Genomic DNA, 17,626 nt, shown 5'->3' with positions numbered 1-17,626 from the left:
ATTATATAGTGATTACACATGGAGTTAAATTATCATTGCATTAATTGGTAACAGGATTATTCATTTCCTCACCCAGTGTTTTAATAATATGTTAGAAAGGAGCAGTAGTATAAAATGGCTGCTTTTGAAAGCTGTTTAGGGTTCTGGACAAGGTCAGCTAGGAGGTCTTCCAGTTGGCTTTAAGTGGACAAATGAAACTATTTCTGGCTCCTTTTCTGTATTTTACATATTGATGCTAGTTGGCTTCACTCCTGACTCTTTAAGAATTTTGACCATTAAACTCACACTGGACTGAAACTCAAGCTAGGAAAGCTCATTTTGTCTGGCAGGCTAGGATGTTCAACACTTGACCCTGGGAAACTATCATTTAATTGACTGTTGAATTCAGGTTTCTGGCTGGCATGTGAAAATTCTGGGTGCCTTTATTGAGCAGTATACTCACCCTGAGGCCAAATATGAAAGCTATCCACCTGCTTCTCTCTTCATAAACATGACTAAATGGGCAAAAAAGTAGACCTTTTCCTAGCCAAAGTACTTGCCAAAAGTTCTTTTTGGCAATGCTTTAGACACATAGTACACTCTTGAAATGGCACATCTTTGTGTGCAAAGTTGGGCGAGAAAGAACAAATAGGTTGTATTGTTTTTAATACTGTATGTGGAACAGCTGGGCCTGGTTGGAACAGAATAAAGGTCACTTTCTTTACTAAATCCCCCCCCCCATTTTATTAGTTTCCAGAAGACTAAATGAAGTGTACAAAGTGAATTGACAATGTATCTTGCAGAGATAGCTGGAAAGAATGATTGGTTTACTTACAGACCTTTTAGAATTATTAGCTACTGAATATGAGGAAACAGTGAAGTTGGGATCTGAGGCACAGGGTCTGAAGAATAAGGAAATAGTTGTTGGAAATTTTAAAGTAAGGGTAATAGATATGTTTAGAGAGTATTCGAAGTGTAAGCCACATCCGCATTTTGAAATTAAGTCTTGACATGCAGTGTCAATGACGTGGTATACTCCTGAGAGTTGGTAGAATGAACTGCACCACTTTGAGTAGCAACATTTCATACATAGTCACACGTAACTTACGCTGGATTGGGCCATGGTGTGCTTGCAGTTTAACCGACTTTTATCAGAAAGCATCCGAAACTAGTGCAGATTTGCTGATAGCTGGTCACCTAGGCATGTCTGATGAAGTATTTTTTTTTATTCGCATGTATCAGAAATAATGCATAATAAACAATGGTAAAACATCAAATTCAAGCAGTATGGAATAGTTGATATCTATTTTAAAAGGTCCAGGAGAATAAAACATGCCTGGCACTGAAGGGGTAATGCAGGTGCCAGGTGATTTTCCTGGGAAATAATTCCAAAGGTGTCTCTACTTGTCACAACATTTCAAAGGTAGTGAGGACCCTTGGAGAAGAGATTCTGCAAGTGAACCTCATTGGGTGGGTGGATGCTGACGATGGCAGGAGACCACCAGACAGTCAGATTTGCCCCCAAAAGTTGTATTTTTCTTTCTTTTTGATTTCGGCTATTGGACGAAATTTCGGCTATTCAGCATATACCATATGCATGTTTTGTCAGAAGTAAATCCTGCTGCATTCAGTTAGGCTTTCTCTAGTACAGTGGCACCTCAGGTTACAGACGCTTCAGGTTACACTCCACTAACCCAGAAATAGTACCTCGGGTTAAGAACTTTGCTTCAGGATGAGAACAGAAATCGTGTTCCGGAAGCGTGGCGGCCCCATTAGCTAAAGTGGTACCTCAGGTTAAGAACGGACCTCCAGAACGAATTAAGTTCTTAACTCGAGGTACCACTGTAAGTGTGTTTAGGAATGCATCCCAAGTCACATAAACACTTTGGAAGAATGAGAAATTATTTTGTCGTTGTTGTCATCCCCCTCAATATTTGGCAGCCAGTATTGCCAAGTGTAAAATGGCATCAGTTAACTTTCATGGTGCATATCTTAAAATCAGGCCAACAAGAACGGACACTTTCTGCTAAAAAGACTCTGTACGATTTTAGCTTTTTGTCAGCAATGCTTTTGGCTTCTCCTCTGTTAAGAGCTGTGCACTGCAAGTGAGCGTAAGAGAACAGTCCCCCCTTTCTGGGCCTCTCTCTTGCTCTATCTTTCTCCCTTTTTCCTTAAACAGTTGGCAAAGTTAGTCATTTCTCCAGGATGGGTGTGAATTAGCCATTTCTCTGTTCCAGTAAACAGAGTGGGCAGCATTAACAGTTCTACAACACAAGAATCGTTTAAGGACAATATGTGTCGTAACTACTCCTAGAACCATTTTTTAATGCATGGGCTCCAAACTTGCTTTGAATTAGCAAGATAAAAAAATCTGCGCAGCAGTTTGGTTCTAGCAGTCAGGATGTGTGTGGTTTTGGTATGTCGTCCATCTGAGCACATGATGCTTGGGTAAGTGCTAGGAGCCTGGGTTATGATTCACTGGGGGAAATCATGGAAAACAATGTCTGCTTTAAAGATAAAAAGGAAGATAAAAGGGGAGAGGGGGTGTTGTATAGTAACCAAGCACTTCAACATGATCTGTCCATACGTGAAAACAAACTTAAAGGTATAATTGCCATAGAAAGACTCAAATCAGGTACTATGTTCATACCTCATTACGGAATTCATGTGGTCAGTAAAGTTGCACATTTTATTAGTAGTAGATGAGCCAAAAAGGTAAATAAATGCATGTATCAAAAGCCAACAGCAACAAAATAAAGTTCAATATATACTACCTTTATTTGATCAACTAATGGTCACAATTCACTGTGCACTTTTAAGTTACACAGGAACTCTCCTTTAGCTAAATGTTTTTTTTAGATAGATAGATAGATAGATAGATAGATAGATAGATAGACAGACAGACAGACAGACAGACAGACAGACAGACAGACAGAGTTAGGGAAGAACAGTTTTAAGTTGCCGGCAGTTTTATCTCATTATTTGTGGTAATGGAGGAAGTTTTTTTATAATTTGATTCAGCACAAATTATGATATTGTGTAAAGATCTCAGGTTATGCAGAATGCTGCTGTTGCCAACTAGCAGTGCATGGCAGCAAAATTGCCTGCTTGGGCTGCTGTACATGTTCACATTTTCCAATAGGATGGATGCAGCTCATTATAAAATCCCATACATCCCTAGACTTAAGGAAGGTTGCAAGATATGTCTTCCTTTCCTCAGCCAACTTACCTCTGGTGGCATACTTGCCTTTGCCTCTTTAACTGCTTTCATTGCAATATCCTGTAGTTTGGGTTTTTGTTTTTACCTCTAATGTACCATGGAATTTAGAGTTGGAAGGGACTCCAAGGGCCATTTAATCCAACCCACTTCAGTACAGGAATCACAGGTAAAGAACCCCTTGCAGTTGGGAACAGTTCTGGAGGTGGCAGCCAGAGAGCTGATTGTGCAGGCCTGCATGTAAGTATCCAAGCAAAATGCAAGGCATCAGTAAGTTAGCCCCAAATGCCCTCACAAAGGACAAAACTGCCATTTATAAAGGGAAGATCTCAAGTGGTGAAGGCTGCTCCCAACCCCTCCACATGATGCACACTCACAATGTCATGGAGACCTTGGTTTTCTTTGTATGTTTCAGAGAAGAGCAGCAATGAAAGCATGATTTGACATTTTAAATCCTTAACAACAACAACAACACACAGTAATTTTGATAACTGTTAATTATTGGTCTGTTTTACCCTGTTGAAGTCAGCAAATTATAAGGGACCCTTTTTTGTATAGCTAGCATTTATTTCAAGGAATTGCCTGTGTTTACAAAGATTGTGTGCCAAATGCACTAATATTTTGTAAACAAAACTTTTTTTATTTAAGAGCAGTTACAACATGCAATTAGTATCTCACTGAAAAGCTATATTATTATTTTTTAGTTTGAGCAGAACTGCTGAAATAAATTAACTGCAAAATGACTTTGTAAGACTGGAGAAATAAACAGTGTGTCCTTCTGTGGAAGTAGCTTTACTATATCCAGGTTTGGCAGTGGTAATATTCCATCATTGTTTTGTGACTGGGGAGTGAAATCCACCGTTCACAGCCCCATGCTGTGTTCTTTAGTTGCACATTCAATATTTTGCAAGTGTACACCTAAAAGTATGACAAGCAGGCATTTGAAAATGTGTCTGTTCTCTCTACCTGCATTTGTTGCTGTGGGAAGTAGTCCTGTTCCGATTGCTTTTTCCACAAGCACCCCTTTTTGTGCAGCATAATTTGGGCCCCAGATTGGTAACTAGGAATAATCTATTGGATGACAGATTTAGAAGAGAAAATGACAGAACACCATTCATTGTCCCCTGTAGTTCCCAGCCAGACTACTCAAATATATTATCGGTGATCAACAGCCCATGCTGGACAATACTATTTCTATTCCATAGGACTTCAGTTGTAGGTCTCTACTTGCTTGCCGATAGTTTCCCAACCTAAAACACCAGCAACACGGTTTTTGTGGGGGTTGATAAAATGAGTTGCCACCAGTATTCATATTTTGATAACAGTGCTGTGGGTGTCAGCACAAAATGGCTGCCCCGGGCCAATGAGTACTGTCACAAAAAGGCTTTGCCAGCAATAACAGACTACATAACAAAGACACAAACATAGGGACCAGATCCTGCAAAAAAAATTAAAAATAAAATGAGATGCTAACTTTGTCCCCATATTATAGGACCTCTACAGCATCAGTGGTTCATTCACCTGCTCACCTTTCTATGTGATATAGGACATCAGCTGCCAAACAACTACTCTTCGGCATTCTGTAGGACAAACAGGGCAACCTCTATGCAAAACAACAAATATAACATCAGAAATGGCAGTATCCAGAAAACAGTAGTAAAACATTTCAATTTAACAAGGTACTCTGTAACTGATCTTAAGGTGGATGTTGAACAAATGAACTTCAAAGAGAAACTCCTTATATGACCCTACTAAATTTCAGTTTATCAGGCCATTCAGTTCTGGATTCCCCTGTTACTTGAATCCAGATGACATATTTTTATCACACCATACATTAACTAGTTTACCACTGCCCAGATGTCTTTGTTGTCACCACTGTTGGCTTGTTAATTGGTCACTGTATTCTTATTATTATTTATTATTTTGCTTTTAAGTAACCGTTGCTAATCATTCCTTTGACATTTCATTTCCTTGACCTCACTTCCATACATTTAACGCCCCCCCCCCCAAAAAAAACACCTTTACCTTCCAGTTTAGGATTACACTTCATGCATTTGAGGAAGTAGACTGTGGTCCATGCAAGCTTATGCTAGAATTAATTTGTTAGCCTTTAAGCAACAACAGGACTATAACATGTTACTCCCAAGAAATGCACCCAGATCACCCTGTGCTCTGTTTGGACAGACACAGGCCAGGGATGGGGCCTCCATTTGCTGGTAGCTGGAAAATGTTGGAGAAGGAAGCCCCCACAGCTCTATTGTGTAGCAATTCCTTGTCTTCATTTCCAGCCCTATCTACTGCTCTCTCTTTGTGTGTGCACACCCATACTTTCTCACTTGCTTTGCTTGCCAGTGTGCATGCTGGATCACGCTGCCAAGGATTCCAATACTCAGTGAAAAATGCCACTGCTTTTAAGGGGCGATGGATTTTAACAAAACGTTCTTTGTTATTAACAAAAACGTGAGTGACTAGAATCAAGTGAAGCTTGACATTTAATGCATTTTGATCACTATTTGTCAATAGTAAAACAGAACGTCTGTTCATAAAATGGGGTGTAAAATGTGCGTTTTGATGAGGACGTTGACTGAGCAAGGTCAATTGATTATTATTTTTCTCTGCAGCTTGTCCAAACAGCTAACTGTGGTTAACAAGTAATCACCCTCCTTTTTTAAAAAAAACCCAAACCCCCAAAACTATTGTTCATGCCAAGTGTCAGTTCAGCTGTTGAATTTTGTGTGTTCGCTTGCTCACGTGCTTGAGTAAAGACAATGGATAAATGATAGCATGCTGAAATCTTTCTTCTTCTTCACGAGTGAATTAAATGTGTCAGGCTTGAATAATGGCCTTGTCTGTTTTTCTCTTAGAATGAAGGCTGCCAATGGGGATTATCGAAAAGAGCACAGAGACAGAAGTCGCAGTCCAATAGAACGGGCTGCTGCACCAACAATGAGCCTTCACACCAACCACATATATGCCTCAATCCCAAGCTTACCCATGGATCAACCTCTAGCACTGACCAAAAACAGCATGGATGCTACCCGGTCTGTTAGCATCACTCCTACAATGACATCAGTGGAACGGCAGCAGGTACTTACGCTGTTCTCCATGATTTCTCTCTCTCTCTCTCTCTCTCTCTCTCTCTCTCTCTCCCTCTCCCTCTCCCTCTCCCTCTCCCTCTCTCCCTCCCTCCTTCTCCCTCTCCCCCCCTCTCTCTCTGTGTATGTCTGTGTCTATGTATTTAACAACTACTTTTTTTCTCAACTTGGTTGTGTTCCTTTGTCTTTGCCTACATCGTTGCCTAGTTCCTCTTCCTGTGAGCACATAAATGCAGATTAAAATGTCACAAATGTTTTGATGGTTGTAAGTCACCCTGACCATAAGGAGATTCAGGGGCAATTGAAACAACAGCAACATATCAATAAATTTCTGAGCGATCTGATTCAGCATGTCCCAATAAATAATATAGCTTGATAGCAAGTAGAAAATCATTCATACATATTTCCTCCTGTTCAACTCTGTTGAAGTCAGAGGGCCTTCGGAGAGCAGAAGAGGCTCCCTGTGGCATTCCCTTCAGTCTTGGAGATCAAAAAAGGAGCAGGCAAAGTTGTTGTTCCTGCTGCCTCTGATCAGACAGTTCTCCTCAGGAGCTGGTTGAAAGCAACAGATCCTCGTTTGCAGGTGATTTCTATCTTTCAAAAGTGATAAGGAGATAAAAACAGATTCTGGATTGCACCACTGCAAGTTTAAGGTGTGGAAATTCCACGATAGAAAGATCTCACATTCAAAAAAGTAAGAAACAACGACCTTCAGAGTGTGCTAGCATTCTCTGCAGCTTGCATTGCCTTTCAACTCATAGAAAGCTCCCTGCATATTTTACTTCAATGAGTTGGAAGATATGTTTATTGGAAGGAACCCTTTCCCCACATAATTTCAAACAACTTAAGAGCTCCCATCTACATACAGTATTTGAATTAAAGTTTGCCAGTATTAGTTTCTTATGGATTATTAGGGGGGAAAATCTTCAAAGGCTCTTAGATACTTATCTTCTATAGAAAGTTTTTAAGATCTGGCTATAACATGACTCTTGGAAAATATCCATTGTTCTCTGGGAAGTGTGAGAGGCATGTGATATGACCTTTTGGAGAAAAAGGTCTGGTATGGCTTGCTGCTCTTTAACATGGGGAGACAGAGAAAACTGGAAGCCTGACCTTGACCCGAATGCAAAAAGCTTTTGAACAGTGAGCAGTCTCTAGGCTATGTAGCAGATGTGTATGTAGAGAGCCCCAGACACCATTTTTCCTTCCTTCTGCTGAATGAGAACTCGGCTTTCCCAGCCTCTACCTGGAGGTTATTATAACTTCCCCCTCTTGGATTTCCTATGTTAGTGTCAAGTAAGCAGGATATTTGGTGCAAGCACCAGCATTTTTCTCTGAAGGCCTGGATGGCTGTTTGTGCTTAAAAAAAATAAATAAATTATAGAGGGGCATTTTTTAATTCCTTTAGGAAAGAAAATTCCTACCGAATAAAGATAAAACAGTCTTGTTTATATTTCCTTTCCATCAACTTAGTTTTGTGCCAAGCTGTTCTTCCCACAACGCTCCCCTCCTGTTTTACTCTTAGATACATGGGAAGAAGCACAATAGTTTATAAAGCAAGTGGCATATTGGAAACTGCAACCTGTGTGAACTAGGATGATAGCACAGAGATGCTTACTAATGTATTGAGATGATGCTCCTTGCTGATTTACTACAAGCATAACCACACAAGCATTCCTCTTGGAAATTTGGGAATTAAAAAAAAAAGTTTGGAGAACTTCTCACTCAGCATTCTTAAGTGTTTCGTTAACACTTTTATTTTTTATTTGGCACTTCATAGTTGCTCTGAAATCCTTATATACTGTACGTATATATCTGGGATGTGATCTGTACTCTGCCCTGCAAGTGGTTGCGCTATCATTTGGTGTATTATTTTGTATAATCCATTGTACGAGACCAGCTCTTGCTGTTCTGCATACACCACTGCCTCTCTGTAGCCGGTTTTGATGACAGACAAGGAAGGGAGAGGCTCCCATTGACGACATTAGGGCTCTTTGATAAGTCTTACTATTGTTTCTCAGCTTGGCAGCCAACTCTGCCACTCTAAAAGTACATTGGGAACTGTTTTTACTGGATTATACTTGGGAGGTTATGGCCAGATGGTTAGACGCTTTGTTGTATTTGGAACATGATTGAACTCTTGTCTGAAATTGGATGCTGCTTGCTGATATTATGCTAATCATGTTGGGTTTTTTTAAGAGAGAGAAAAAGGTTAGCAAGCAGCTCTTTTGCATTGCTTCCATTCATTTCAATGGTGTTCCCTGTACATGGTGAAAGGAGGGTGTCCACATCCACAACCCTACAGAGGAAGCAGCCAGGTCAACTCGATCCACATAGTTACTATTACAAATGTAATTGGGCTGTTTATTCGCCTATATATAGGGTACGCTGTACCTAGTCATTGTGAAGAATACAAAGGATTAAATCAGTGGGACTAAATATTCCTCACTGTTCCTCTCTTTCCTTTGGTAATAAGTATCCTAGGCATGTTTGAATTTGCTGTTGGTTCAGGAAGATGCAAATGGCTTTGTTCTCCATAGAAGCCGAACAAACAGCAGCAACCTGTCGCTTTTGTTTTTAGATTGCTGAAGCCTGACTATCTTTGATCTTGCAGTCAAATATAATCTCTTCTTAGGGTACTTTGACTGAACTTGTGTTAAACAATGGAATCTCTCTGCTGGTTCCTATGTCATGTGAGGTTTTTGCGGCTAAAGCACATAAAGGATGAAAGGCTTGGCCCCTTTGTGAATGCCCACCTTTTGAGCGGGTTTCTAAACTAATCTCAACGAACCAGGACACTCCAGGTGATAGTCTTGAATTTGGTCCTGGGTTCAAGTTCCATGTCAGCTCAATGCTCTTAAAATACATACGGTCTGCTTTGAAAAGGTGTGGTTAACACTCGTTGATGATGGATTAATGTTCTTAATCTACCGAAGCGTTCTGTCTACCGAAGCATTCTACTTTTCCTGCGTTGCAGGTTGAGTTGACAGCTCTGGGTCAACACATGTAGCAACTAATGAGAGCTTTGCTGCTTACCATCTCTTGCAGGTTCCAAGTGTCAGTTCCCAAACCTACTATGTGCAAGCGTGTAGGGCTGGGCGATAATCTGGATTTCAACATCATATTTCAATATATCACAATATCTGTTATGTTATAGTACTACTGTACCAATGATTTTTAAATTAACACATTTTCTCTAAAATTAAACTTGTAGAAGTAACTAGTAGCATAGATATCTAAGGTTCCCTAAAAATTGATTACATTACTAAACAAGAAAAAAGCAAATTCAGTGTCACACTTTTAGATATTCAAATATCATTCACTATTGAGTCTTAGTTGAATGTATAACATCAGTTATTTGATTGTTATTTTTTTTTTCTAAACCTGGCCAAAATAGAAAGAATGGATAAATTTTAACAGAACAAAATATAAACAATATATATATATTTATGGGCAGGAAAATTTGCATTTCTTTTATAAACCTGGCCAAACTAGAAAGAATGAAGAAAATTTTACAGAACAAAAATTACTAAATGAAATTGATATTTTTTGCAAGAAAAGTTTGCATTTTGGCGTTCTCTGGCCATAGAGATGCTCTTTGTATTTGAAGAACATCGCCAGCCTTGCTGAACCCACTAATACTAATTTGTGCCATCCCCTATCTCCTCACTTAGTGGTGCCAGGTGAAGCAGATCATTCCACAATGGTAGATGGCAAGGCCCCCCCTGCTTATGATCAGGGAAGGAAGTACACCATATGGAGAAGATGAGGCTGTCACCAGAAACAGCAATGCGTGTTCCTACTTACAGGTGTCCAGACATCCTTATACTGTGCTTGCTTGTACTTGCCAGCCAAATGTTTGGGTGGAAAGAGTTGTAGGATAAAGTGGCCCAGAAATGCATAAGTAGAACTAGGTCCCAAGAAAGGGGAATAGACAGACTTGGGGTTGCTAGTATTGGCAGCAGCCAAGTTCTTTTGTCTCCTCCTGTTTTGTCCTTAGGCAGTTCTTAAGTTATGGCTTTGGACTAGCTACAGTTTGTGCCACTATGGCGGTTGTCTGGTTTGAGCATTCTTATCTGCTTGTGGTGAGGTTGGCAGGCAAGAGAAAGGGAGGGGTGGACCTAGGGGAAGGTCTTTGAGAAGACCCCCCCCCCCTTCTTCTCTCTTTGTCTCATGTAGGACCAGTTCATACATTGAATTTCCCCTTTTTCAGTGAGTAGTCTTTCAAACTTCTTTGGGGTATACAGATGTTGTGCATAGGTGTATTGTGTGAACTGGCTGATCATGGTTGTGCCCAGTACCAGTTCTGCATTAACAGCAGCAGCAGCAGCAGCAGCAGCTGAAGTCACAGCAGTTGCTGCCAGCCATCTTGGTGATAAGCCCATTTCACACTTGGTGACATGCACTATCTACAGCCCCCAAACAACATGCAAATTCTTCATGCTTAATATCCGAACATGGTCGCATAAGATTTTTTTCATCCTCTTTCTTTCACCTCCCTGTTGGACATATAGAACTTTTAAATTGTTTTTTATTGCAAATTTATTAAGCAGGAAAAAAGAAGCAGGAAAAGCAGGAAACCTCCCCAGCTTAGCTCACAATACAACAACCATCAATACATCCACCTTAGTCTACACATATGACTCAGTATATGCCCTTCCAATGTCCAAACAGGTAGCCAAAATAAGCTGATGCTTATAAAGTTTTCAAATGTGGCAAGAGTGTTAAGGTCTTTAGAGCATTGTGTAATAGATAGTGGGTGCTTATCTTTCAGGGCTTGAAATAGAAAGATGAGATTCAACTAAGTTGTTGCATGCACGGAATGAGGCCCACTTGTGCTACAGGGTTTTCCCTATCCCCTAAATCTGCTCTGGAGGGCTGGGGGAAATGGAAGAACAGGTTAGGGGCAATTCCTGTTGCTGTGTGCATACCCTTGGCACTACACTGAATTCCATCCTAAATCCCTTGGTGACCGTAAAGGCTTGCAAAATCCATTTCTGTTGTCCTGCCATTAATCCCCATACTACAGGAGTATTTTGAATTTGGAGATCTTCTTCAACACTTGAGTGCTTTCCAAATTTAGTGTGCTTGAACTTTGTGTGTTGTACTAAATAAAAACCTGTTTATTGATACCAGATATTTTTGGCTTTCTCATTTTGCTGCTTATGCTCACTAGCAGCTACCATTTTATTTGTTGTGTGTGCCTTGTTCTGCTGGAAAAACGAACAACTCTTCATTTTACTTAGAGGCATATCTGTGCTTATTGATTGTGTTTTTCTCTGCCCCTCAGAACCGTCCATCTGTAATCACATGTGCCTCTGCAATCAATCGTAACTGTAATCTATCTCATTGTCCAATCGCGCACAGTGGATGTGGAACTGCCATGCCAGCGAGTTACCGGAGACCATCTAGCAGTAAGTAATACTGCTGCATTTCTAGTTTTCCTTCTGAGGACTTGAAAGCTTCATATGGCCATCAAATAACTCTTAACATGTGCAACAAATTAAGAGTAGAGCGGGATATTTATTTTATTTCAAGGGAGAGGGTATACTAGGGTCAAATTAAATCTGTAATTGTGTGCTGGAATAGAAATTTTATTGGGATCTTCCTCCCTGTCTTTTGGCAGCAGAAAGCTTGATTCATGCCAGAATTTACGAGCAAATGTAACGGATGGAGAAAATCAAGGCCCACCCCACAACATTTTTTGTACTTTCTGTGCTTGGAAAATGTAGACCTGGTGTTGCTTTAGCATTGTTTTGAGCATATTTTCTTAAGTCCAGTTGTGAGACTTACTGTTGCTATCTTCTGTAGCATTACATATGGAACTGTAGTGCTAACTCAACTAACTAAGGGTGTATTCTTGCCTAAAACACACAAGTAGGGGAGCATCCTTGTCTCCTCTTGGGTTGCAGCCAGAGCAAGTTAGTCATGCACAGTACCGCTGAAATGAGAGACCTAAGTTTTTCGACTGATTTCAACTGGACCTAAACGTGACTCATTTGCTCTGGTACCCTTGACTTTGAGATTATATGACCGTATCAGTTTTATATAGGGGCCAGACACAAATTATATATTAGAGACAACATGCAAATTATGACTTTTTCTAGAAGAAAGTGAACAAGAGGGAACAGAAACCTGAAGACAAGGACTGGGTGTAGTAAATGTCATTCTCCTATTTTTTTTAAACCCACATAATTTCCCGGTTTCAATATTTTTAAAATTTATTTTCTCTGACATTAGCAACATTTTGTTGATATGACAATTTTACAGGAGCGCCTTTCAGCAAGTGTGCAAACAAAGGTATTGCATAGCTGCAAAATGTAGCTGGCCATGTTGCACTGTAACTTGCGTATTGAAATGGAACCGTTTTCATGTACACCTTTTCAAAAATCCCTTCAAATATAAATGCATCTCTTTTGTTTTGCTCTTCCTTGGGAATGAAAATTTTGATCTCCATTGGATATACCCAAATGAGTTTTAAAGGAAGCAAACCTATTAGAAAGCTTATTGTATTGGGGATCCACTTCCAACTGGTACAAAAGAAATGATGGGCAGTATTCAGTTGGGGAGGATGTTCCATTGCATAAGCAGAAACCTTTGTGCTGATGGAATGTTCACTTTGTGCTAGGCTATATACAGCTCTATGGGATGAACCTTTTTCAAATATATTTTAGAAGCCTCCTTTCTGTGTGATATACAGTTTCTTATTCTTTTTGCCACTTACCTGCAAAGAAAAGATGCTTTAAGTATTACAAATACATTAATTTGAAATGGTAGGTTAGGACTTTATTTGCAAGGGATGTCATTTTATGTATTTTTAAAGGTTGCTGCATGGAAAAACTGCAAGTGTTTTTGCTCGCATGGGTATGCTTGGGCTTCTTACTCGTCTTTCTCCCCCACCCCTTCATTTCCCCCTTTAGCTACCACTGCCTGTGATCCAGTGGTGGAAGAGCACTTCCGCAGGAGCCTTGGCAAAAATTACAAGGAGCCAGAGCCAGTGACAAACTCTGTATCCATCACTGGATCAGTCGATGACCACTTTACCAAAGCACTTGGAGAAACGTGGCTTCAGATCAAAGCTGCAAAGGATGGCGTTTCCAGTAGTCCCGAGTCTGCCTCTAGAAGGGGGCAGTCGTCTTCTCCTCCTTCCTCCCACATGGTCAATCATAATCATTCCCCTTCTGTCGTCTCATGAAGAGAGGACCACAGTTTCTTCATCTGAAACATCAGTTTGCATGGTTTGACTGAGCTTGGAGCAGTGCTCAAATTGAAATAGTGTTTGGGAGGGAGGATATGAGAGATTAGTTTCAAACACAATTTGTGTTTATTTGCTTGGGGTTTTTTTTTATATACGTGTGCCCTTATAAGATGATAGCAGGAACTATTTGACTTAAGAAATAAATTTTATGATGTAGCACTCTTCCCCCCCCCTGCCTCAGTTACCAAAGAAACCTCTGATGGAAATCTGCTGCCCCCTTAAAAACAAACAAACAAACAAACAAACCACAGAAGGAAGTTAATGGGCAAAAGTAAAATAAAAGTAATAACTTTTTAAAAAGCCATTCTGTACAGTTGGTTGACCCAAACGCTGTGTGCTTTTGGTTAGCTTCTTGAGAGTAGAATTTTGTCTGGGTTTTGCTTCCATTGCTTTTGTTTCCCTTGTGAAGTAACTTTGTATGTATATACTTGAAAAGAACTGTCATGTATGATTTGCACTATTGGAGGAGGTCTAGAGTTGCATAGCAACTTTGTGCACGATGCTTATATTCTGAGGGCAAACTGCTTTGAAAAAAAAGTCTAAAGATGATGTTTCTGTCTCTCTTTAAAGCAAGAAAGCAAAATTTGCTTAGGAAGGGGAAGTCTCATACAGGTTATAGGTCTTTCTCTCTATTAGATTTCAGATGCTTAATGCTTGCAACTGGACTGCATAATTGACCGATTCATGGGCATTTTAAATGTTTCTTAACACTGCAGTTTGTAAGAATAGAGCTGAGGTCAGAGGGTTCAATAGTGCTTAAAGATGCATGTTTTATGAAAAAAATAGCTGGTATCTATTAATGTATAGACAGTAAGAAATATAATACTTATTAGCCTTCGTTGAGAACTAGTTTTATTTTTATTTTTCAGTAACAGTCCTAGATAGACTTACTGCTGGTACAGTTGTACTCTGATAAATGTATTTGATATTCACTTTAGTAGCAGCCAGCAACCATGGACAGCCTCAGGTCAGGCCTCAAATTAAGCAGTTTATAGTATATATACAATGTTGTGGGGTACATGATTCTATAGTTTCTTTCATTACTGAACGATTTAAAATCTGCATCATCATCTGCTTCATACACAGTTAGTTATGAAAATCTAAAGAACATCTATGAAAGCTACCAGTTGGAGAAAACTGCTATCTTGCTAAATATTTTTACCAGGACAAGATTGCCTTCCACAATCTTATTTTTGAGGCTGCTTATAAACCTAGGCCAAGGCACCAGTACATTCCTTCATTTAAAACGAAAACGAAAACACGGTTATAAATGTGTTACTTGCATTTATTTCATTTGCTATATTAATAGCCACTAACTAGGTAATAGAGGCAGGCATAAAGAACAGACTTGTGTTAGTAGTAATGAGCTTCTCAGCTTTTTGTTAAATGCAGCGGCCCACCCACTCCTTAGCCACACCCACACATTCCACCAATCCCCAGTACAGTCACAACGAGGGCTTTTTATATTGCGTTATCTTTCAAGACTGGCTGTATTGAGAGTTTATGAATAGGTGAAAGACAGAACTGCATGTGATGTATTCTGGGCTGTGTTACAGTATTGGGTCCATACTGGCTTTTACATTTGTTTAAAAAAGTAAAGCTATTCAATATGAAAAAGGTATAGGTGGTCAAGATGCATAAGATAACTTGTTTTGTTTCTGTTGTTCCATATTAAGTGTGACTGCCTTTATTTTTGAAAAAGCAGGAAAAGGACCCTTGCCACCCATTTCACTATCTTCATACTGGGTGCTCTATCTGCTTTGGCATTTGGTACCCTACTCCCCGTAAGGAAATTGGAGAAAAAAGAACACACTTTTTTATATAGGTAACTTTAAGACCATCATTACGCTGTGCGTAAAGAATGTACAGAGAAATTTGTAGGTATTTTTTGAGGAACAATTAATTTGTTAATGATATGTAGCTATTTAATTTTTCCCTTTCCTTTACTGTAATCATTCTCTCTTTTTTTTGTCTGTTTGGAGAAAAAAGTTGATCTTTTTTTGTTTGTAGATGTCTGTAATACAGTAAAAGTGCAGGAACACAGTTATTCTATGAGAACACTGCATTAGCAATTAATAGCCACTAGTGTGTTATTGCTACAGGCTACTGAGCGGTCTAACAGGAAAGTACTAATGACTGTAGATGGGACTCTGAGATATGTAACTCCTTTGACATTTCGTTTAAGCACAATGTTACAGTATCAAGTTTACCTATCTGTGATAGGTAAATGGATTTGTGGCGGGGCAAAGATTGGCGCCTCATCTTAAATACACAATACTTGGAAGTAAACTCTGTGCTGATTTTGGTGGAGCATACTTCCAAGTAACTGTGCTTAGGATTATAGGTTCAGTGAGATGTGTTGTCTCCTGTATAATCATTTGGAAATAAAGACTGTATGGGAAACATAATTACTCTGAGAAAGCCAAAGGGGGTTGGGGTGGAAAGAGGCAGAGGGAGAGTAACCTCACTGTTACATGAAGTTTTTTTCACAGAGCCACATTATCTACAGTTCAGCTTGAACAATGCTCTCCGTGTTTGTAAATCTGTAATATATCATTCTTTTGTGGCCTTGTTTCACCTGGAGATTTTAAAAAAAGGTTTGGCAGGCCATCTTTTTTGTACTTAAAAGTAGCCTTAATGAACAATAAAGTGCTCTTAAATCTCACATATTTGTAAGCATGCGGTGTTTTTTTAAATGAAAAAACTGATAAGAGATTTCACACGTCCACCACCACTCTGTGCTAAAAAGTCATAATCCCTAAGTAAGCAAAGATGGACACAGTGTGCCTCTACTGGCACAACACTGGTTAGTGTTGGTTCACTGGTTGTGAACATTTATTGGGCCTTCATTTAAACATTCCACAGGCTACTACTGGATACAATGGTGCAGATAAGCTTTCCCCAGCTAGCATGGCCAATGGGCAGGGATGATGGGAATTGTGGTCCCCCATATCTGGAGCCCACCAGGCTGGGGAGGCCTGATCTAGCTTCTTAACAGTATCCAGCTGTTGCGCTTGCAACAGAGATTTACAGTTACTATTACAGTACTGTATTGTGTTAGCAATGAGAAAAGCTTCATCGGGTGTTTGTTCAATGTAAGCAGCAAAAAAGATCATTTTATCTTATAATTTCTCATATTAGCAAAAGATGCACAATTGCTAGTGATAGCTGCCTGTGACCCCCTCTATTTTTATTTGAACACATTTTGAAACTGCTGTGATAGCTGTGGCTTTGTAGATGCGCTTCCAGCACACATTTTCCAGACAGACAATCCCATGTAACAGGACCGTTTCAAATACGGTACTGAAATGGCTGTCTCTTAATCACTCCATAGCCAATTCTTCCCCTTAACCCTCATCCACAGACTATACTTTCTTTGCTCTTGCTGCTTCTCCTAAATGGAAAGCTTCAGGGATCCAGGTGACTAAAGGTTTCCTGCTACACTTTTTCCTCTTCACAACAACCTTACCCCAATCCTTAAATCTAAACCACAAAGCTGCAGGCCACAAGGGTTCAAGCTATTGAGTAAAACCCGCAAAAGGAAGCGAGTCTACCTGTTGGAAACTAGTTTATTTATTTTCAAACTAATGTTCTTGTTGAAATGCCTTGTGACACAAGAGCTTGTTTCCCTTGAAATTTAGGAACTTTCCTACAAAAGGTAATTAGAATATAATTTTCTTTTCAGATTCTAATTATTTAGAAAGATACGCAATGAGCTGAGGCTTATTGAAGTGAAGAACCATACATGCATGCACATGTATTTTACCAATATGTAAACTGGCATAGAAGTACTGGGGAAATGGTCTAACGAAATACCAAATAGGACCTTTCAGGGAATAGGCTTAAGCGTATCTTGCTAGTCCACCTCTCCCTGCTGCATTTCTTCAGAGGCCTAGTTTCTCAGGTAGGATAAGCATGTGTCTGGATTCCACTGCTTCCATTATAGGTACAAACTTACCAGATAGAATGATCTGCCATAGGGTAGAACAAACAACATGTTAGGAGAAAGATCAGGTGCAAGGGAGAATGTTGCGTTTTCTATGCACAGGAAACCGTTTGCATGTCTCACTCCCTCAC

General features: G+C 39.7%; 2 protein-coding genes across 4 annotated transcripts in view; one reads left to right on the top strand and one right to left on the bottom strand.

Moving 5' to 3' along the window:
• The window catches only part of VGLL4 (vestigial like family member 4), a 102,897-nt gene extending 86,683 nt beyond the window's left edge, over positions 1-16,214 (top strand). For all 3 annotated transcript variants that reach the window (XM_083726872.1, XM_083726871.1, XM_083726873.1), the window contains 3 exons: positions 6,061-6,283; positions 11,582-11,705; positions 13,212-16,214. In XM_083726872.1, coding sequence (XP_083582998.1) covers positions 6,061-6,283; positions 11,582-11,705; positions 13,212-13,486 — 622 coding nt within the window. In that variant the 3' untranslated portion in view covers positions 13,487-16,214. The remainder of the gene's footprint in view (positions 1-6,060; positions 6,284-11,581; positions 11,706-13,211) is intronic.
• ATG7 (autophagy related 7) overlaps positions 1-17,626 on the bottom strand; it is a 159,434-nt gene that overhangs the window by 35,562 nt on the left and 106,246 nt on the right. The gene's annotated exons all lie outside the window — the stretch shown is intronic.

The sequence above is a fragment of the Podarcis gaigeae genome, assembly GCF_964106915.1.
Source record: "Podarcis gaigeae genome assembly, chromosome: 2".
NCBI lineage: Eukaryota > Metazoa > Chordata > Lepidosauria > Squamata > Lacertidae > Podarcis > Podarcis gaigeae.
This window is presented reverse-complemented; position numbering and strand designations above follow the sequence as displayed.